Below are 22810 nucleotides of genomic sequence, written 5' to 3' on the forward strand. Positions count from 1 at the left end.
ATTACTTGCCAGAGTAGGAGCCAAAAACATGAGTTCTGATTGTGGTTCTGACATGCACTCGCAATGTAAGAGTACCATTCCCTGAGGTTCATTTTCCCAGACAGACAATGAACTATGGGTCGCTTCATCTGAGGTTAATTGGAGTCTCTGTACCTTTCCTTAAATTAAAGAAATGCCCCGAGGAAGTTGATGCACTAAATGTGTCTCAAGAACTTTACATCCAATTTAAGGTGGAACTGAGAAAGGAAAGACAAGTGATAGGTGGCGACCGCAAGCTGAATGCATCAGAGAAACACAGCAGTGCATACCAGGTGTGTGTGTAATGTGGATGCTTTCCAGGGAAAAGCAAAACCACTGCCACTCTTAGCAGTTTCCAATTCCTGAAAGGTCTGAGGAAATCCACATTTTAGACCCAATAGGACTAGGATGCTTTCTCTTTCTGCAGACTGAGTTATTCTGTAATGAAAAATATTGATTTTGCAGCTAGAAAATCTGGTCACTTCTGACTGAGAAAACAGAGGGCAGACACCATAACAGTTTGTGCAATACAATAAAGGGAGCAGACTCCTGCTGCCCCAGCACTTGCCTGAACCAACAAATAATGGGTCATATGAAAAAAAGGCCTTCTTTTAAAAGGATAGCTCTGAAACTGAAGGGTGGTTTCAGGCCTAATTCATCCCTTTTTGCTCCTGGGTGGAGGAGAATCAGAATAAACTTCTCTCTCTTCCTTCATGTCCTGTGGGCTACCTGGGGAGCACCCATAGTGTCTGTGTGTACCTTCAAAAAGGGAGTGGCAGCATGCTGCAGGACCCACTGTGAACCCTGGGGCCCCTGCAGCTGAGAGGCACACTGCACCCTTTCTCCCCTGGGGATAAGATGGGAAGCAACCCCATAAAGAATGAGTTTTCTGTCTTCTCTGTGGGGGGTTTCAAGTTCTGGGTGTTCCCTTGGACCAGTGACTGCAGAGCCAAAAGTCCGTAAGCAGATAGTGAGTAGCCACTGTGAGTGAACAGGGCTCACACATCTGGTGTAGTCTCCTCCTGCTTGTTCTGGCAAATTCCTTTCATCCATATGCTGTTTTCTTGAAAACACGCATGATGGGAAAGCAGTAATCTGTGGCTGTAGGACATAAACCTGTAGGTGTAGGACACGGGTTTCTGTTGCTTTTGGAATGCCTTCTTTCTTCTAAAGTTAACTGAATCTCCTTGAGGACATAATAAACACAAATAAAACCTGTCTTTTTCTTATACAAGCAGGAATATTTTCAGTTTCCTCTTCTAGGATGGTGGTAGTTAATGTCGGGTTCCTGGGTTAATAATGATCTTATAAGCGTTCTTTCCAAAAAAAGACTGTGTATTGTCAGATGTAAAGCTGAAGTGTAGGAAGACTTCCTACACTAAAGTCATGCTGCCTTTCTCAATATCATAAGGCAAGCCATCATTCTGATAAGTCAGCGGTTGTACTTGGAGCTGCACCATATTGGAGCCCCTGGGACAAGCGAGGCTAAATCCACTCTTTTTTCCAGGGTTTGGGTATGACAAATTCTAGACGTGTTTCAGAGCCAAGCTGACATAGTGCCTAAAACCCAAACCAAACAACCACAAAAAAAAAAACCACAAAGAAAGAAAGATTTGCATTTCTGATGGGAAAAGCATCAAATGGATCACATATGGTTGCAACTACTTCTGTCATTAGGCTAGCAGAAGGGCTAGTTACTCAATGCAATTAAAGATCTTCAGTCAAAGATATGAACTCTAGCACCACTATTAAGGAACAGCCTTGAGGCATCTCATCAGATCTGATGTATTCTGTGTATTTTTGGAAAATAAGTACTGAATCAGGTGAGAGGCAAAGCCTTTAAATAACCCTACAAATTTGAACCGTCAAAGAAGCACTTTTTAAAACATCTTTGGGAAAAGAAACAACATCCTTTGAAGTGGAGGCAGGTTGGATTTACAGAATGAAGCAGCTTCACAGATTTAGACACCTGCTTAATTAGAGGATGAATGTGAAATCCTTAAACTTAAAAGGCTTTTATGAGGCAGCACTTCAGAGAACAAGCATTCCTCTAGCATCGGCAGAGAAGAGCTGTTGGCTATTATCTTTGGAGCTGGGTCAAAACTGAATATATTAGCAAAAAGCACTCTCCATAGATGGTGAGATGAGCCATATGTAATCCCCAGACCTCAAATAGCAAGCAATTTGAAAGAACTGAGGAAAGCTGGAGTCATGGATGCTTTAGGAGGCAACACTCAAATCACCATGCAATCAGAAAACAAAATGAATAAGAAAAAACTAGGTAGGTAGATAGCAGGTACACAGTCATTTAAACACAATAAAGGAACATTTTGTTCACGATACTATAGTCGTTCAGCAGTCTGTCCTACAGTTTTCATTCAACTCATTCAGGAATACTACAAGGGGAGCTCCTAAATTCTACCAAAACAGGAAATACAAGAGAGAAAACAGCCAACGTCTTTCCCAACAACTTCTAAGCAGGAAAAAAACATCTGTTTTGACAGAGCAGTGAAGAGAAACTCATGAAAAGTAGCTGTAACAAATGCTTGTAAGAGCAAAGGTCTCTGCTATGTCACTTTAGGAAATGGTAGAGGCACAACCACAATAATCGTCATCTGACAGAAAAATACAGGATTAGGGTTTTTTTTCCCCTCAGAAGAAGAGAAACTGCAAGGTTTGTAACTGACAAATGATGAAAACACTAAGCTAGCAGCAGGGAGTTTCCTTATTCTAGTACACTGGCCTATGTGAAGGCAGAAAAGTAATGTGATCCTAATCAAAACCAAGGCCAAGGCTTTTAATATGGCACACAGTTATTGCAAGACCTTGGTCAATGGAGACCTCAGATGTGATTGTTTATGTAGGAATGGAAGTTTGATGAGAAAGTCCTACTTGTTGTGTGGAGGTATGCTGGCATTTACCCAGGAGACTGCTGCAAGAATTGTGTCTCTTCAATAATATTAAGAGCTCCCAGAAGAGCAGGTAAGCACCTTTACATCTCACTGTATTTATTGCAAGAAAGAAAAGAAGAGCAAGAAAGTAGTTATATGCTCAAGAAACAGACCTTTCTTGGCCAGACTATGACCAAAATATTAACAGTTCCTCAGCAGTTCTCAAGGTCTGCATCCTTTATTCAAAGCATCTTCTGAACAGATTAAAATATTTTTATTTAAGATTTTATCAGCTTTGTAGCTTACAACAAAGATGATGAAAAATATTCAGAAAAAAATACAAACATTCTAATAGACAACAACAATTTCCTGCTGTGGATTATTTATTTTTATTCCCATTCATAGTTCACTGTCTTTTACAAAACACATTGTTTACTTTAACTTTTCAAAGTAGCCTTGTTCTTCTTTTAAGACATTGTTTTCAGACTGCTTTTTAAAATTGCCTTTATCATATTCAATACTGAAAACAAACTGGAGAAAACTGACAAATTTATTCCATAAAAATATAAGCAGATATACTGCAAATAAAACAAGTGCTTGGGAAAGAGAAATAATTGTTAGAGCTTGAACCCAGCTTAGGGCAAACCCAATCTATTTTGGAACTTGAAATACTCATGATGCAACTCATGTAAAATACAAATGTGAGAAGCCTATTAATTCCTGTACAATAAAATGAACTAAAAAAGACTAGAAGGCCATAAACTAATTATTTAAAATCTAAATGGCAAAGCACATATTTTACTAGAACTTCTACCCTGGTGTACTGTAAACATTCATACTGTATTAGTTCTGATATCAAAGTACAGTAAGTGGTTGTATTATGCAAGGTTTAGCGTACTGGCTTCCATTTTTATTCTAATATTGCCCCATTATAATAAGTGGGATACAACAAATGTTTTATATAGTATTGCTGCTACATTAGCCTGCTCCCATATGCAGCTGCAGTGTTTTGGGAGTAGGTTTCAACTCTGTTGGTCATCCCTAACAGAAAAGCTGAAATATGTCAGTTAAATTCATTTTCTCATTTTTCAATGAGACCACCATCAAGTGTCTTATTGCTTTCTTCACTGCTTTTTGGACTTAGCTACAACTTTTGCCTATAAATGATTTGTCACCTTTGAGCCATAAAACGTAGCTTTTGTCAAGCCCCCAGAAAGAGCCAAAGGGTGGATATCCTCCTTCACAACAAGCAGACAGACTCTGATACCATTATCACTACATGCACCAAGAACAACCCCACTCAGGGGAATCTACATCTTTGTGAGGCCCAACGTCCTGTTTTGGTTTCCTTCCAAGTTGGATGTTTAGCATAACATGAAATAAAAATTAAAAGCCTTCTTTTTGTTTCTGCTTAGGAGGAAATTTCATTTCTTCTCCATAGAAGAACATCAGGCTACAGTAACTCACAAATTTGTCACCACTAATCTGGAAACTCACAGGTAATTTTATCTGAAACTGAATGCAAAGATACACACGCTTCAGCTGAAGCAGAATATGGCTGCTTGCCTTCTCTGCAGCTTAAGCTTCTCTGAAAACATCAAAGCCACAATCGGATCTCTCCACTGAGTCTCAATTAGTTTCTGAGGCCAGTTTAAGACCTGGATCCTACGTTTTAACATGAAACAGAAAAACCAAACTTGATCTGCCTCAAGGCCTGATCTGTATCAGCAAACTTTCTCTGAGAAAGATTTTCTACCCTAGGAGATACTCACAGTATGAATATCAACTTGTAGCCCCAAATCATACCAGCTGCTTCTGGAAAAGGTCCCTGCCGTGCCTCTGGAAAGGGAAAATGCCAGAAGACTTAATGGCATCCCACGTGTTACAGATTTTCTTTTCAGGCATGAAGATACTATCTGATCAGTGGCCGGGGCAATGTAAAACTGTTATGCAAATTTTGTAATCACTGCAGTTACTGTTGATTTTCTGCACCTGCAGAAAGATGGGAAGAAATTCACATTCTTGGGCTGGATACTATCCTGGGGTAAATTTACATAGTTAAACTGAAATCAAAGGAGCTATGCTGATTTATAAGAGCTGAGGGTCTGCTGCAACAATTCATACCCACAGAAAAATCTCAAGTCCATTTTGATGTCCCAATTTCATACGTGTAGAGGTTATAAATATTTGATATTGGCATTCTTGTTAGAAGTTTTTTTCAGATCTTCTTTTTAGAGAGATCGAATGATCTTCTTCAATATACTGTGTATTTAAATAGAAAATTACTATTTACCTAGAAGCTTACTTATGGCATTGAAGCAACCTGGTTTAATTTCCACAACTTTAACACAGTATCCTTGACACTCCAGCATAGCAATGCTTTTGATAGTCTCTGCTTAGTAAAACTTCGTAACTGTATAGGCATATACAGAAATGTGAAAGTTACACTAGGATCTATATTCTTGATGTCTTATTGCTTTCCTTTTTCATTACTGAATAAACCAGGCTACAAATCTGGGATACTGTACTTAATTATGGGAAAGAGGTATCTGACTGCTTCCATTTTAACTGCATTAAAAATGTCAGTACCTATTGTAGGTGTAATAGCCTAGAAGCCTAGCCTAGCTCATAAACCCAGAAGACATATGAAAACATGTTTTCGTATTCCCCTGAAAAGTAATTTTTACAACTGTGTATTTGCAAGGAGTTCACAAAACTAGCAACACATTTATTTTTCAAATGAAATGTCCATAGCCTGTAGAATAATTCAAACAGGTGCTAATTAGGTGTACAGAAAGGCCACTGAGGATAATTTATATATCCCCCTGCAACAGAAAAAAACCCAAATAAATGTTAATTGCTTATATTATGCAACGAATGATTTTTAGGATGGCATTAAATTAGCTGCAAATATTATAATTACAAAGGACTGGGTAATTTACTAAAGATTAATTGAAATGATTAAGTGCAAACTGCATAATTTTGCAAGGTAGTATTAATACTCTTGCCACAGAAATGAAAAAAACCCCTGTGGTTGTTACTGGCTCTTTAATGAAGTACTTTATGTACCTCATGAAAGCATCAGTGGGGTCTCTTTTATGTGCCCTTCTCTCAAAAGGGTATTACATGATTTTCATGGGTGGAAATCACTGAAGTGTTGATAATAACTGGAATGTCTAAACTAGTCTATTTTAAGGACTGAGTTTGATCTCAGTGACATGGGAGCAACACAAAAATATTGCTTCACGGTCTGTACCCAGCAGCCTTTTCTGAAAGCTACAGCAACTGTAGCTATTTACTGGATAAGAACTTAAGCAATTGCACATGCAGTTTGAATGCATTCCTCATAACCAGCAAAAGGAAGCCCACTTTAAGCAAGATACTTGGAAATACCACTATGCAGCAATAATTTTACTTCACTTTCCTGAATTCAGTGCACCAGCTTCCTGCATGCAGGCTTCATGTTGTGCTGTATGGAGGTGGAAGGGGATGGTGATGAACCTGGAGAGGGGAGAGGGACTTGAAAAATTGTTTTAGTCCAGGAGGGATTTCTTACCTAGGAGTATTCTCTATTTTAAATGCAGGGTATTTTTCTGAGTTTATTATCTGTCTATTTATTACAATCTCTTGCCCAGTATTTATTTTTTGGTGGCTTAATATTTAATGAAATTCAGATATAGTTAGTTAGAAAGTAGAAACCAGAAGAGATTTCAGTCAGTATTGGGAATAATTCTGGACTTCGAGGCAACGGGAGGAAGACTATCATGTTCTTTTTGACTCACACGTGTCACAGCTATAATGACATTGACTGTAAGATGTTTCACTTTTCATTACCACACATGCCATATGTCATTACAAGAAGCACCGTGAGTAGTGAAATGCTATAAATGAAAATAAATGTCTCCTGCTTTTGGCTAGTTGTAACATTAAGCACTTATAATGCTGTGATGCTCAATGGGCAGGATATGTTTTAAGGAATGTCTCCTATTTCTACAGACCTAAATTCACCCATGTGCGGAGACATGAGGAAAGCATGTAGATTAATTCTCACTTAAAAAATGGGTAGACTGCTTATCGATTTTCAATGCAAGGCTAAAATCCTCTTGACAGCATGCTAGTTACGAAATTTTGACTGTAATTTCAGCTAAACCTCAAAATCTGTTTAATGTGAAGAGTCCAATTCAGGAACATAGGGACTTTCTGGATTTTTGTCCTAGTCAGTATCTCGCTTTAATGTGTGCTTCATCTCTTTTCACTTGAACAGATCTTGCTTAAACCTAATCATGTGCAATATTAAATAAGAATGGCTCAGTAAATCTGGGCAAAAGGCTCATCTAGCATTAAAATTAAGTCTGTGCACAACATCCATTAGGACAATACTGAGAAGACCCATACAGGATTAGAGAGTCAAATTTAAAATTATGACTGCAGTCTTGGTAACAAATGGAAACAGGGATATATTAAATACAGATCTGATTTAAGAGATCAGAAAGATGTGAATGTCATAGCCAGATACCCATACACAGAGCCTCTGAAGTCAATGCAGCCGGACATTATTATTTGTAATGCTCTTATCAAGCTCTGACAGGTATTTGTACCTCAAAAGGTTCGTTACTGAGTGAAAGATCAGAATCACAATTCCTTATGCAATGACAAAGTACCTGGCGCACTAGAAGACAGGGCATAACACTGGCAATATGCAAGCCAGAAAAAAAGTGTAAGGGTGAAAATGGGAGGCTGGATTCCATAAAGCATCTAAATTGCAAAAAATGTGCAAGTCATAGCAGGTGTCTGTGAAGTTGCCTGAATATACAGTCTCTAGATTCTCTGCTGCTCTTTGCCTGGCCAGTCTCCATGCGTTGATTTGGAGAGGTGTAAAAGCTGCTTGAAAATTAGCTGAGAACACTCAGCTCAGGGCCTCAGAAAAGGCAGCTGGAGGTTGCCATGCACTGGCACATTGCGGCCATGCCTGCTTTTGTCCACCCATGTTCACTCTTCTTCCTGACGCATTCATAGCCAGGAAGGGGGCTAGCGACACATGAACCTGGTGTAACATGGAGTCCAAATAGCAGTGAAACACTAAGAACTGACTGTATGCCCATGGCAATTTTGTATTACTCGGTAAGAAGCCTGCATCACTATCAAGAGAAAATTATAGATGGATTTTACTTACAAATGTATGACAGCAGTTACTTTCCAACGCTGGCATTCACAAATGCTGGCACAGCAAAATATCAAAAGAAAGTCATAGCAAAACAATAAACATTCAAAAAGCAGTGGCTAAACACAATTCATAACTGTTGGGCAAAGCTACAGCAATGCACTTAGACTGGTACCTTATTTTACACTGAGATTACATAAACAAGTTCAAAAGTATTTTGAATTTAGACCTTCATAATTACATCATAATTACAGTGTCCTGGATAACAAAATAAGGTTTTGTAAAATAGGTATCTTATTCATCTGAAAAGAAATACTTCCTTTATCTGACACAGGCAGTTGTTTTTGCCTTTGCTGCTATGTTGTTTGATGGAAAACACTCTTTTTAAAATATGTAAATGCAACTGATCCTGAAAAAAAAATATCATAAACCATCAGTAAAAATATACTGCATTGCCCTTTGAAGCTGCACCATTTTTGATGCACATTATGAACATATTTCATGCTGGTTTGACCAGTACTTTTCTTACAGTGTAAAAGTATATTAGTGTGAAATACATTAATAGGTGTGGAGTCCTCTGAAGTCTCTTCCCTTGTTCCGTAACAATTTGTGTCTATTAAAATATTGGTTGAATCCAATGAAATGAGTTGATTCTATCTCACCCCACAGTTTTAACTCGTTCTAGCTCTGTTACAGAAATTTCAAAAGGGTGTCTTGTTTAGCTTGAGAGATGAACACTACATCATACAAATATTTGCCAATCAAACCAAAAATTCAATCATGATTTTTCAGAGGTTTTTGTTTAGCAAGATTATGACAGTTAGCAACAACAAATAATCCCCTGGGTGAGTTATTCCATACACGCCTACTGCAGGGCTTCTGCAACTTCCTCTGCTACAGCTGAATACTAGGCTAGCTGGATCACCGCTCTGAGCTAAAAGCACAAAACGGTTTTCAGAAAAGACCTCATAAAGACACATAAGTCTAGGTATTCAAGTTCCCTCTCTGCAGGTGAGAAGAACTGAAAACTCCAAACTGCACAGCTGAAATCTGGTAGTGTCAGAGCCCAGTCCTGAAACCCTAGCTCTATCCATAGGAATCGTGATGGAGACTTAAGTGTGCAAATGTGGATGCATTTGCCTGAACGATGACTGAGCATCCTAAGTGTGGGAATACTAAATTAGGGGTCAGGTTCACAAGCAAGAGATATGAATTGCTTCAGTGAAGCCACAGTGATTGGTATTACCTGAGGAGCTGGTGGTGTTAGCACCTGATGTACATTTCTGTGTATGCACAGAGACCAACCTGTCTAACAGCAGCCATCACAACTGATCCTTTAAGACTGCAAGGAATTACGGTGTCCTTTCACTGTACAAATGACATGACTTGCACGCCTTCTCAGGTAAAAGTGCACTGAAAATGAATACAAGAAGCGACATTTTTAATTAGAGTTCAATAGACTGGTGCAGCTCACAAACCCTGGAAGACGCAGGACAGCCATTTTAGTACTTTTGGGAAAACTGATTTTCACTGATATGATGGGAAAGCACTACTTAGGCATATGAATATCCTTACCATTATGAAATATCAGAATTCAAATACAAAAGATTTCATGTTAGTGTAAGTAACTTTTCCATTTTATCTCTTTGTTTCAACATTAAAATTGAATTATCTTTCAGAAAACTTAGCTGCTGCCACTTCAGAGACACTGCCTTTGCAGCTGGGTGTGTTGATGGTTCTTATTATACCTTTATGTCTGTAAATATGGTCTAAGAGCTCAAATTAAAAAAAAAACTCAAGTCCCACCTTCGCAAACATAATTAGCCATGTTCACTAACACTATCTGAAAACATACAAGTGTAGAGAGTCTTTGTTCGCTTACTGTATGCTTGTTCAGTATTATTCCCATTTTCTATATAATGACATCCGGTAGTAATCCTGGCATCCTCTTTTACAATCAAAGTTGCCAATAAAATGCCTGAAGTTGATTAGTAAGATACAGGGTTCTTCTTCTGAGTTATGTCAGTGACTGTGTAACTGTAAATATCAGAGAAGTTTTACAAAAAACCAAAGGCAAGTGTTTTACATTAAATCTTATAAAACTGTACATAATAATAGTCTAAAACATGAAAAGGGCCATTAAACTGCTGTAATAGTTATGAAATGTAGTAAATGTAACAATTCTAATGTTTCATATATTTATCATATTAATCACTGTATTCATACAGTTGTGTTTGTATATACATATATATTCAATGGTACTGTAAACAGTTGTTGGAAAACACACATTAACTCTTAACCCATTAGAAGTTATTATAGCACTTTTTCATCCAAAAAGTTAAAATGCATCAATGTGTCATGGATTAAAAAAAATAGCCTTGTAATATAGTGCACATTTTGACATCTTTTAGGGTAGCAATAAAGATGAGGCATAACAGAGAATGTTCTAGATTTCAGATTGGTTTACATTTACACCTACCATGGTACAAAATTTTAAACATTAAGTGTAATTAAATAATACACAATTTATGAAACAGAGTTGATTTCAGAGATCCACAATCCACAAAATCTAGTTAGTGTCTAATGGGAGTTCCCAATAATTTTTATCTCTGGGACCCTTATGGAAAATTTAAGTCAGTTTCTCTTTAACATCACACAGGCAAAGTAAGTTTGAACCAAATTATCTTTTTCCTCTGTACAGAGCTGCATTCAACTGGATAAAACATTATTATGTTTATTTATGTTTCCCATTGCTGGACATTCCATCCAATAAACCTTGAGCATATGCTTAAGCATCTTGGTAATGGCATTTTGTAGGGCAGGGAAACTCACTATCTATATCCCTCAGTAAACAAAGTGGTTCTAATTTTTTCCATAGTTAAGGCAACTATACTGATATATTAGACACACCATATGCTTTTATATTGCTTCCTACAATCTAAACAGTAAGAGTGAAAAGAAGTTGCAAACATGCTTTGATCTTCTTGACCACTTAGGAATTTCATCAAGCTGGTACAGAGTACTTTAACATGTTTTACAACTGTAGACATAGCTTGCTAGCTGTTCACTAGAAAAATAAAGTATGTATGGGCTTGAATTTGAAGACTGACCATTCATATAATTTATCAGAAAAATTAAACAAACAAAACCAGCCAGTCAGATTCCAGTGAACGAAATTGAGAAAACGATTAAGACACACACACATAATTTGTGTGTTTTCAATTATTTCTGCCCCATAACTTAAGCTACTCGGACCCTTGTCATCATTCCCTCCGTGTCTCGGGTGGGCTTTGTCAAAGGCTATCTTCAGACATTTTAAGTGATGACACTTGGTATCTGCCAACTCCAGCATATCGTTTAATATTTATTCTAACATATCACATAAACTAGAGAGCCATTCAAATTTGTTTTGTTGGGTAAGGCTGTAGGTATAAATGACAGTGAACAGAAACACTTGCACAATGGCTGCAAGGTAATACAGCTACAGTGGACAATGCCACAGAACTGCTAGTGCTGTTAAAATAACAAGTGAGGAACTCGGGGCTGGATTGCTCCCATTTCCAGTTACACTGTGTTTAGAGGATGACTTGACAGTGCTTGTGGTGGTTGTGGTGTCAATCTTTTTCACAGCTGGTTTTGGTTCATTTCTGTTTTCTGGATGGGTTTTCTTTTCCTTGAGTATATCTGTAAACATGAAAGTAAATGTAAGATTAATCACACATCTTTTAAATAGCAGCTTTAAATTCTGTCTGTTGCAGGAGCATGCCGTACACTAGTCTGAATAACTGAACTAAGTATGGAGAGCGATGGGGCACTTTAGTGTGGCGCTTTAGTGCGGCCGCTGGGTCCTCAGCACCCACTGTTTTGCTCAACAAGTCTTCTCTGACTGGCCTGCTCTACTTGTCTACTCATAGACATAGCCTGAGCAGAATAATAGGTATTCTGCATTGCAGTGGCTGGTCTCAGAACCTGGTTTTCTCTCATGAAGAGTACCCTCAGTTTCACCTGGGATGGGAACTGGCTCATGTTTTAAAACATGATATTAAGATTGAGTGGTTTTATAACATGCCCCAGTGAAACAGCCGTCAAGTTGCTGAGCTGCTGCAGGAGGAGACCAGAGAGCATATTGACTTAATGTAACAGTCAACTTATCTGGCTTCTTTCTGCTTTGCCGCTACCCTTAACTTTAAAGCAACATGCGAACCTTGATGCGGTAAGACAACCTGGCAAGAAAGATTGCGGACATGAGGAAATACATAGGTGTCTCATATGCCTTGTTCATCAACCTAGGCAAAAAGGGGCTACAAAGGGAAAATGCTTCAAGTTTTGTTTCATTTTTTTTCCTAGTGAGTACAAGGATTTTTTGTTTTTAAAGGATGGAACAATATCACTGGGGCTTTTTTCTCCCTCCAGATGCATTTTGTGGCAGTTCTGAGCATCTCTTATATAAAGGACTAGATTCATAAGAAAGTAGTAGTAGTAGTTCTTTATTGCAAGAACATGGATTTTTTTTAAAATGAGAAAATGACTGATAAGGTTCTCCAGTTATCTCAATGTCCCCAAGCTATTTTCAAGTATTACTGAGATCATATTGCCCTTGAACCCTCTCACTGGCATTGGGGGTCGGGGGGAAATATTGTTATTTCATCTGATGATGGGATGATGGTTTTACAGTCAATTTGTAAAAGCATACCTGAGTGCATGGCAAAAAACGAATTCCTACCTGGAAGAGTTTATGAATTAACATAATTGTTCAGGTCCAAGATTAAAGGATTTGTGATACTAATGAATGCAGTGCACATACACAAGAAAGCAAAAGGCATAGATTTGTAATGCAGTTTAAACAACAGTCCAATCTTAAAATAAAAACTCTGAATCACCGAAGCAAGTTCCTGGCAGAAACCGGAAAGATGGAAAGTATTCCAGAAATGTTAATGCAATCTGAGATCATTGTCTGCATGTCAGTAGTTCTGAACAACTATCAATAAACTCACTTGATAATAAAAATGAACTATTATATTGGGAAAGCACACATTGTTCTTTTGCCAGTATAAACTGTAAAAGAAATGCAATGAATTCCTCCATTTTATCATAAAATCAACATTAATCCCAGAGGAATGTGTGATTCCTAGACCTGACTCAAGGGTGACCACAGAGAAGGGACACTGGCTGGCAAGCTATGCAGTGGGAAAAGGGTAATCTGCGACTGCGCTCAAAATTCATTAGGGCAAAATGTGGACATAGGGCCTCTTCAATTCCAACTTGCAATGGAGCTAACGAAAATGAGGGGGAGAAAAAGCATGCTCTAAATGTTTAGAAAATATCAGTATTCTGAGGACACTTAAAGAAAAATGGACAACCTTCAGACTGTCATTAAAGTAAATTAAGAATAAATCATGGAAATAAGTGTGTTCTGACACTGCCTAGACTCCTTTCCATCACTGTCATTCTCCTTTTCGACTGCAGTAAAGGCACTATTTCTCTGCTGCCTCTTATATCACCCCAGCCTGCTGACTTCAGCTCTCTGGGGCCAGCTGATTAAATTAAGACCTCACTCAGGTAAATCTATTCCTCTCTTTCAGTTGGCCATGTCCAGCATTGTAACTTGATTGGTGTCTATAAATCGGGGCAGACTGAAATGTATTAATTTGTTTATTTTCTTAATATTGACTTAACCAAAAATCTAAGGTAAGATTTAATGCTATCAGAGAGGCTGTTGGTTTTTAAAAGCTTTCCTCTCAGTAACTGCTTAATGCACTACATAACAAGCGTTAAATAATACATTAGAAAATTCTGCCTTTATCCTCTCCACGGGAAGGTCTACATTCTGAATTCTCTCTCTGTCTTTACAGCAGAGTATCTTCTGATGCTATTCATGGCCAATTCTAATTTGGGATTTAATTGTGCAAAACTGGCAGTTTATTTAAAATGCTCTGTTTCCTCTCTTCTTAAAAATAAGTAAAAATAGCCTCAGTCCTAATTCAGTTCAAGAACTTTTTCAATCCTATATTTAGTTTTTAAAGCACAAATTTCGGCAGTGTAAAGATTTCATGTTTTATTCCAGCTTCCTCAGAGTTCCTGTTGCTTACTCACTCCAGGATTTTGGCTGAGAGACTCTGAGTTAAGTGAGTTTTCCCTCTTAAATCTTTTTCTCAGAGTCAGAGATGGTTATGTTCAGTCTACTACTGGCATTCAAAAGGCAAAAAAATAGCATGCTAAAAAAAAAAAAAAAGTGTCAGTGTGAAGACTAGCACAGAAATGAAACTCCACTCTCAGCAAACCAAACCCCAGATGTTCAATACCCATGAATCAAGCCCCCAGAGCGTGGCTTCATAAAACCACACAAACAAACGCCACAACTTTGGTTTGTTCTAGTATTTACCTTCTGCATTTTAAAGGCTTTATGGTTCCCAATTAAAAGCTTTCTCCACCACTAGAAACTTTCTTGCCATCATCAGTCCCTCTCTCCTTTCCAGAAATGGAGTGGTTAAAATCTTTGAAGGCTTCAGCTAACCTCAGGCTTACACATGTGATGGCCTTTTGGACACTGGCATATGAATATTATTCTACGCTGTTTATTTGTCACTGCATCATGATGGTGATACAGCCACTGTAGTAGCTACTGTGCTGTTCCCTTACCCAGACTCCCAGTGTGAATATTCAAGTCCTGCCAAAAGGGGTACTTAGTGAAGGCAGCTGACTGCCAAGGCAGTGTTTGTGAACAGCCTTTCAGGACTCTTGCTGAGGACGAGGTCTGTCGGGGTCAGTGAAGATGGCTCAGAGCCCCTCTAGGCCCCATGATTACTGTGATTGCAGGGAACAGCTCAAGTTAGTCCAGGGGACTGAGTCCACTTCCTTAGCTGAACTTTCATCCGTGTTAACTGCTGTTAAATTCACATATTGACAACATAAACAAAGCACATAATGAAAATTACTTGACCTCAATGTTTAGAGCATTTAGGATTATCTTCACCTCAAAGATCTAACCGCAGATTTCTACTCAGTAATGCATGTGCCGCTCAGATGGCACTGAACTTCTCATAAATACTTATAGGGATCAATACTATTCCTCAGAGAGACTAGCTTAGGATAAAAGGCAGAGTCAAAACTGTCACTGTCATCTAATTTAGGAATGGGAAACCTCCCCTGTAGTGAGGGCTGAGCATGCCTTTCAAATGCTTCTGGTGAGTCACACATTAAAGCACACCTTAATCATAGCCAGTAATGATACAGGGTCAAAACAATGTGATTTTTTTTTTTTTTCAGGTTATTACCAGGTTATCTGACATAAGTTCAAGTTATATTGGCACCCCAGCTGCTAGTTCCCCCTCCCTAGCCTAAATGATTTGCAGTTTGCTACTGATAGGGATTATCAATCAAAGCTGTAACTATTTATTGGTGTACTTGTGTCCTACTGCTATCTAATGAACAGTATCAGCAAGTATCAGCAAGGTCTACTTAAATGTCTGTTGAGGTTTCGAACGCGGCGTAACGGTCAGCAGCATTCAGTCAGCGGCGAGGCCAGCAGCGGCAGCGGTAAGCCGGCGGCTAAGCGCTAGACCGAGGCTGACCGGGAGGTTCCCGAGCCCCAGGAGCGCCGGGGCAGAGCGGAGGGACCGGCCAGAGCCGGTGGCTCTCGCGAGAGAGGCTGGCGCGGCGTGGGCGTTGCCGGGGGCAGCCGCGGGAGATTTGAACGGCCCTGAGGCGCGCTGGCGTCAGAAAGGGCGGCAGGGCGTGCAGGCCCCACTCTTCCCAGCTCCAGAAGGCTACTCAAGCGGTGGGTGTCGGCCCAGAGGGAGACCCAGGTACGGTTGCCACTCGGGGGAAAGCCATTGTTACGAAAGATAGGGCAACGCAGACAGAGGTCCCACGTAAACATGCGGCTGTCCAGGTCTCTGGCTGCAGGGAGTGCCTGAGTCTATCACAAATGATGGAGGGCAGCGGGGACACCTCTTGTGTGAGGTGTGACCAGGTGGGTGATCTGCTCAGCCTGGTGGTAGAGCTGAAGGAGGAGGTGGAAAGGTTGAGGAGCATCAGGGGGCGTGAGAGGGAGAGAGATTGGTGGGCCCACACCCTACCATCCCTGAGGCAGAGGCAGCAGGTGGAGGCTCCGCAAGAAGCGGAGGTTCCCCTACCCTCCTGCCACCAGGCAGGAGGGGACCTAAGAGATGGAGGTCCCTGCTCGGGGAGGCAGGTGAATCCGCTCCCGGTCTCCCTCACCTTCCCAGTTGCCCCCTACACAACAGGTATGGGGCTCTGGAACTTGAGGACCAGGCCAGTGAAGATCAGGGTGTAGGTGAAGTCCTATCTAGGGAGGTGCCTAGGCCCAGTCGGGCAGCCCCGCGCATTCTCACATCCTCTGAAAAAAGAAAAAGGAGGGTAATTGTCGTAGGCGACTCCCTTTTGAGGGAGACAGAGGGCCCAATATGCAGACCTGACCCATCCCACAGGGAAGTCTGCTGCCTCCCTGGGGCCCGGGTAAAAGACATTGCCAGGAAACTCCCTGGTCTGGTTCAGACCTCCGATTATTACCCATTGCTGGTTGTGCAGGTTGGCAGTGATGAGATTGCAGAGAGAAATCCAAAGGCAATCAAAAGGGATTTCAGGGCACTGGGGCGATTAGTAGAAAGATTGGGAGCACAGGTAGTGTTTTCCTGAATCCCTTCAGTGGCAGGGAAATATACTGAAAGGAACAGGAAAACACACCTGGTTAATACGTGGCTCAGAGGCTGGTGCCATCGGTGGAATTTTGGTTTTTTTGATCATGGGGAGGTTTACACAGCACCAGGCTTGCTAGAGACAGATGGTGTCCAGCTATCTCAAAGGGGTAAGAGAATCCTTGCTCGTGAGATGGCAGGGCTCATAGAAAGGGCTTTAAACTAGGTTCGAAGGGGGTAAGGGATAAAACTAGGTGCACCAGAGATGAGCCTGGGGGCAGCGTGCCGATGTTAGGGGTGGATTTGATAACCCAGCTCAAATGCATCTATGCCAACGCACGCAGCGTGGGCAATAAACAGGAGGAGCTGGAAGCCATTGTGCAGCAGGATAGATATGACTTAGTTGCCATCACGGAAACATGGTGGGACGACTCCCATGACTGGAGTGCTGCAATGGATGGCTACAAGCTCTTCAGAAGGGATAGGCAAGGTAGAAGAGGTGGCAGGGTGGCTCTCTATGTTAGGGAATGTTTTGACTGTACAGAGCTACACGATTCTGATGACAAGGTGGAGTGCTTATGGGTGAGGATGTGAGGGAAGGCCGATAAGGCAGATATTGTGCTGGGAGTCTGTTATAGACTGCCCGACCAGGTTGAAGAGACGGATGAATCGTTCTACAAGCGGCTGGCAGTAGTCTCAGAATCGTGTGCCCTTGTCCTCGTGGGGGACTTCAACTTTCCAGACATCTGCTGGAAATACAACACAGCAGTGAGTAAACAATCTAGGAGGTTCCTGGAGTGTGTGGAAGATAACTTCCTGACACAGCTGGTGGGTGAGCCAACCAGGGGAGGAGCCTTGCTAGATCTGTTGTTTACGAACAGGGAAGGACTGGTGGGAGGTGTGATGGCTGGAGGCCATCTTGGGCTTAGCGACCATGAAATGATAGAATTTTCAATTCTTGGTGAGGCAAGGAAGGTGGTCAGCAAAACCACTGCTATGGACTTCCAGAGGGCAAACTTTGGCCTCTTTGAGGCACTGGTTGAGCGAGTCCCTTGGGAGACGGTCCTGAAGGGCAAAGGGGTCCAGGAGGGATGGACATTCTTTAAGAAGGAAATCTTAATGGCTCAGGACCAGGCTATTCCCATGTGCCGCAAGTCGAACCGCTGAGGAGAACAACCGGCCTGGCTGAACGAGGCGCTTTTGCTAGCAGTCAAGAAAAAAAGGAGAGTTTATCATCTCTGGAGGAAAGGGCGGGCAACTTGGGAGGAGTACAGGGATCTTGTTAGATCATACAGAGAGAAAATTAGAAAGGCAAAAGCTCAGCTAGAACTAAATCTGGCCACTATCATAAGGGACACAAAAAATGTTTTTACAAATAAGTTAACAGTAAAAAGAATCCCAAGGAGAATATCTTTCCTTTAATGGATACAGAAGGGAACGTAGCAACCAGTGATGAGGAAAAGGCTGAGGTACTAAATGCCTTCTTTGTGTCAGTCTTTAATAGTGAGTCCAGTTATCCCCAGGGTACTCCATCCCTTGAGCTGGAAGGTAAGGATGAAGAGCATAACATACCCCCCCTTAATCCAGGAGGAAATAGTTAGGGACCTACTACGCCATCTGGACACTCAGAAATCTATGGGACCTGATGGGATCCATCCAAGAGTACTGAGGGAACTGGCGGAGGTCCTTGCCAAGCCACTCTCTATCACCTATTGGCGATCCTGGTCAACAGGGGAGGTCCCAGAGGACTGGAGGCTTGCCAGTGTGACTCCCATTTACAAGAAGGGTCAGAGGGAGGATCTGGGGAACTACAGGCCTGTCAGCCTGACCTCGGTACCGGGGAAGATTATGGAACAGTTTATCTTGAGAGCTCTCACGTGGCAAGTCCAGGACGACCAGGGGATCAGGCCCAGTCAGCATGGGTTTATGAAAGGCAGGTCCTGCTTGACCAACCTGATCTCCTTCTATGACCAGGTGACCCACCTAGTGGATGAGGGAAAGGCTGTGGATGTTATCTTCCCTGACTTCAGCAAGGCCTTTGGCACTGTCTCTCATGGCATGCTCCTTGAGAAACTGGTGTCTCGTGGCCTGGATAAGTGTACTCTTCACTGGGTGAAAAACTGGCTGGATGGCCGAGCCCAGAGGGTTGTGGTGAATGGGGTGAAATCCAGTTGGCGGCGGGTCACAAGTGGTGTTCCCCAGGGCTCGGTGTTGGGCCCTGTTCTGTTTAATATCTTTATCAGTGATTTGGATGAGGGGATTGAGTGCACCCTCAGCAAGTTTGCAGATGACACCAAGTTGGGAGGCAGGGTTGATCTGCTTGAGGGTAGGGAGGCTCTACAAAAAGATCTGGACAGGCTCGATCGATGGGCTGAGGCCAATCGTATGAAGTTCAACAAGGCCAAGTGCCGGGTCCTGCACTTTGGTCACGGCAAGCCCATGCAGCGCTACAGGCTTGGGGAAGAGTGGCTGGAAAGCTGCCTGGCAGAGAAAGACCTGGGTGTGCTGGTTGACAGCCGGCTGAATATGAGCCAGCAGTGTGCCCAGGTGGCCAAGAAGGCCAACGGCATCCTGGCCTGCATCAGAAATAGTGTGGCCAGCAGGACTATGGAAGTGATCGTCCCCCTGTACTCGGCACTGGTGAGGCTGCACCTTGAGTACTGTGTTCAGTTTTGGGCCCCTCACTACAGGAAAGACAATGAGGTGCTGGAGTGTGTCCAGAGAAGGGCAACCAAGTTGGTGAGGGGCCTGGAGCACAAGTCTTATGAGGAGCGGCTGAGGGAGCTGGGGTTGTTTAGCCTGGAGGAAAGGAGGCTGAGGGGAGACCTTATCGCTCTCTACAACTACCTGAAAAGGGGTTGTAGTGAGGTGGGTGTTGGTCTCTTCTGTCAGGTGGCTGGAGATAGGATGAGAGGAAATGGCTTCCAGTTGCGGCAGGGGAGGTTTAGATTGGATATTAGGAAAAATTTCTTTACTGAAAGGGTTGTCAGGGATTGGAACGGGCTGCCCAGGGAAGTGGTTGAGTCACCATCCCTGGAGGTATTTCAAAAAGCGTGTAGACAAGGCACTTCAGAACATGGTTTAGTGGGCATGGTTGATGGTTGGACTCAATGATCTTAAAGGTGTTTTCCAACCTAAATGATTCTACGATTCTGTGACTTTAGCTGCAAAATTAACTAAACCAGGGAGACATACATGGGTCACCTGTCTTCCTGTATGAGTAACAAGTAGGTGCTGGAGGGTGGAATGGAGACATGTTAACGACCAGTGATTACAGACACACTTTTACAAATCTCTGTGAAATCACTCATTTGTTTAATAGAAGCATAGAGTATAAATCGCAAGTAACTTAGTAATGCTAAACCTAACAAAGATGTCCCTAGAGAGAAAGAGCAATAGTTATCCCCGTAATGCTGAAGGTGTATCTTCTCTTGATATTACAGAGTTGTGGTGGGATTTTTGGGTTTGGTGGTTTTTGTTCCCCCTGCCCCCACCCCCCTTCCTTTAGCAAGTGTGTGTCTGTGAGGGGGGGATTTGATCTGGTTTTTCAGTGCTGGATTTGGGCAGTAGAAGGGCTTCATGGAACTCCTTGGTCACAAAGTAGTAGCAGATGCTATCCAGGCAGCAGTTGGATGTGGCAATATACCTTGTCACGGAGGAGAAGTTCTTCATAACCTGGAGCAGGAAACAGGTAGCTCCGATTCTCTCCATTATGAACCTGCCAAAGTACCCCAAGGTAGGCTGGCAGAAAACATATTAGAAATACAATCAGATCTGCATAAATAATGTGAACAGCTTTCTGGATTAATTTCTGCTCTGGTGAATTTGTGTTCAGATGTTTCTTAAGGTTCCTGATTACTTCCATGGAGCAAAAAGTCAAGATTCCTAATGGAAGAGTAAAAATGAAGAAAATGGAAAGCAGGCCCAGAGTAGCGGGTGCGGTGGTGTCCTTCTGAAAGCAGAGAGTGGCATGTCTCTGCCAAAGCTGTAAGGTGGCACCGATTATCACGGAGACCCACAGAAGCCCACAGAGAAGGGCAGCCTTTGATGGAGACCTGAAGGCCCTGGCTTTCAAGGGGTGCTTTATAGCAATGTATCGATCAATGGAGATAAATAAAATTGTGTAGATGCTCACTACCATATTGATAAAATACATTGCTTCTATAAACTGGCAGAGTTCATCTCGGGTTGACTTATTCCAGAGCAAATAAGCCATGGAAGGCAAGGTGCAGATGACGAAGCAGTCTGCGAAGACTAAATTGATTACATACATCCTGGTTTCTGTCCACTTCTTTATCTTGCAGAAGAACACCCAGAGGGCAACAGCATTAAATAGTGCTCCAAAAAAGAAAATGAGGTTATACAGAACAAATTCAAGGAGACGAACATGGTGATACAGTTCTAGATTTGTGACACTGCAGTTGTTGGAAACATTCATTGTCCTGATGTGTAGATGTTATATGATATTCTGAGACCTGAAATGGGAAAAGACATGGTAAGACTTTCCTCCTACCTCTTAACAGATGCATGGCTCCTATAAAAAAAAGTATTTAAGTAAATATTTACTTTGTTATGAATGTGAATTTGAGTCTACAAAGCTGGCTTTCTCAGTCAGCCTGTAACTGGGATGCATCGTTTGTCAAGTTTTGTTTATGTTTACTCAGTTTATGCGTAAATATCTCGAGGTACACTTCCAATACGACATGGCAGAGAGCTTTTATTAAATAGGGGGATCTTGAATGGGGGTGCAGAAGAGCACTTAGAAGAGCCCCCATAGATAGCGGGGGCATCCTGTGGCAATGTGGACACTAATTCCTTAAGACAGGCTGTGCAAACAAGGGGAAATTACCCTTAGCTTGGTTTTGGGCTAGGCAGAGATTGCAGCAACCAAAGCTAAAGACCAGTGCAACCCATGAGCAGAAGCTCTTCTACCAGTTCTGCTGGCTTGGGAGACAGACTAGGGGGGATGAAGGGCTGCAAGGGCATAGCAGATGTTACTTGGTAGGCATCCTCATGCTCTGGCTCTAATTGGGCAGGTTTCTGAGCCTTTGGGCTGCCTTGCAAACCTGGAGCTCCTGCTCCAAGCTGAAGAAAACAGAGGTGAATCTGAGTTCCTGCATCCCAAAGGTGTGCTTGAAACCCTAAGGGAGTGAGTGAGTCATGTGCTCTCCACTTCCTTGGGAAGGGAATGGGGGGTGGAAGGATTAACCTGATTTTAAGCCCATTCATTCCAGGAGAGAGTACAATTCTGCAGATGTAAAGCAGAAAGATGCACCTGAAAGAGGAAACACCAGTGCAAAACAAGGCACTTGCCATTAAGGGCTACATTAGATGGTTCCTGTTCAAGGCAGGCATCCTGCCACCCTGGGAAATCCATGAGATGCAAGTAGTAGGTACTGAGCCTCTGTCACACTGGCTACTAGATGTTTCGCAAGAGTATTGGTTGTGTGAAGAGTGTGAGTTCATGGGCTGATAAAAATCAGCTTTCATCAGACCCCATCCTGTGCAAAGTGGCTTTATGAGATGTGCACTCAGAACAATTCTCTGAACTGATGATTCTGTGTATATGTCACTGAATTTCTGCTTGCATCTAGATGCACTTTGGAAAGAATTTAACCTTTTAATTTAAAATAAGGTTTTTTTACCACTCTAATGGGAGAGTGATGAGGGATCTGGTGAAATCCTATAGCTTTCAAAGATCTAGGAAGGGACACCATGACTGAACATGCCTGGTTAAGCAGTTATTTGCCTTAGCAAGCAATGCAGACCTTGCGAGGGCACTGCCTGCAAAATCAGACTTCAGTTCTGAAGTAACTGATAAACACACAAATAACTCAGTTGCTGGGGGGATATGCAAGTGTCTTGGGCACTAGGAGACTCCTGTGTAGAGCTCTCTTCCAGTTCTTGTGTGCACAGGTGTGGGTTTCCCAACAGAAGCTTGCTGCCTGCACCCTGGAAGGAAGCTGACAGCTGTCACCCAAGGAAGAACTCTCTGAACTGCAGTAAGTAGCAGCAGGGAGCTGCCACATCATTATGCTTACTAACTGCATGCGGCAGATGTCTTTGCTGGCATGCCCAGGTTG

General features: G+C 42.0%; 1 protein-coding gene across 1 annotated transcript; it reads right to left on the reverse strand.

Moving 5' to 3' along the window:
- Positions 1–20021: 20021 nt before the first annotated feature.
- On the reverse strand, positions 20022–21420 carry LOC104315804 (G-protein coupled receptor 35). Its single transcript, XM_069790755.1, is given in 2 exon segments — positions 20022–20450; positions 20452–21420. Coding segments are annotated over 2 exon segments (933 nt in total). The 5' UTR covers positions 21166–21420; the 3' UTR covers positions 20022–20231.
- Positions 21421–22810: the final 1390 nt, after the last annotated feature.

The sequence above is a fragment of the Haliaeetus albicilla genome, chromosome 9 (assembly GCF_947461875.1).
Source record: "Haliaeetus albicilla chromosome 9, bHalAlb1.1, whole genome shotgun sequence".
Lineage (NCBI taxonomy): Eukaryota > Metazoa > Chordata > Aves > Accipitriformes > Accipitridae > Haliaeetus > Haliaeetus albicilla.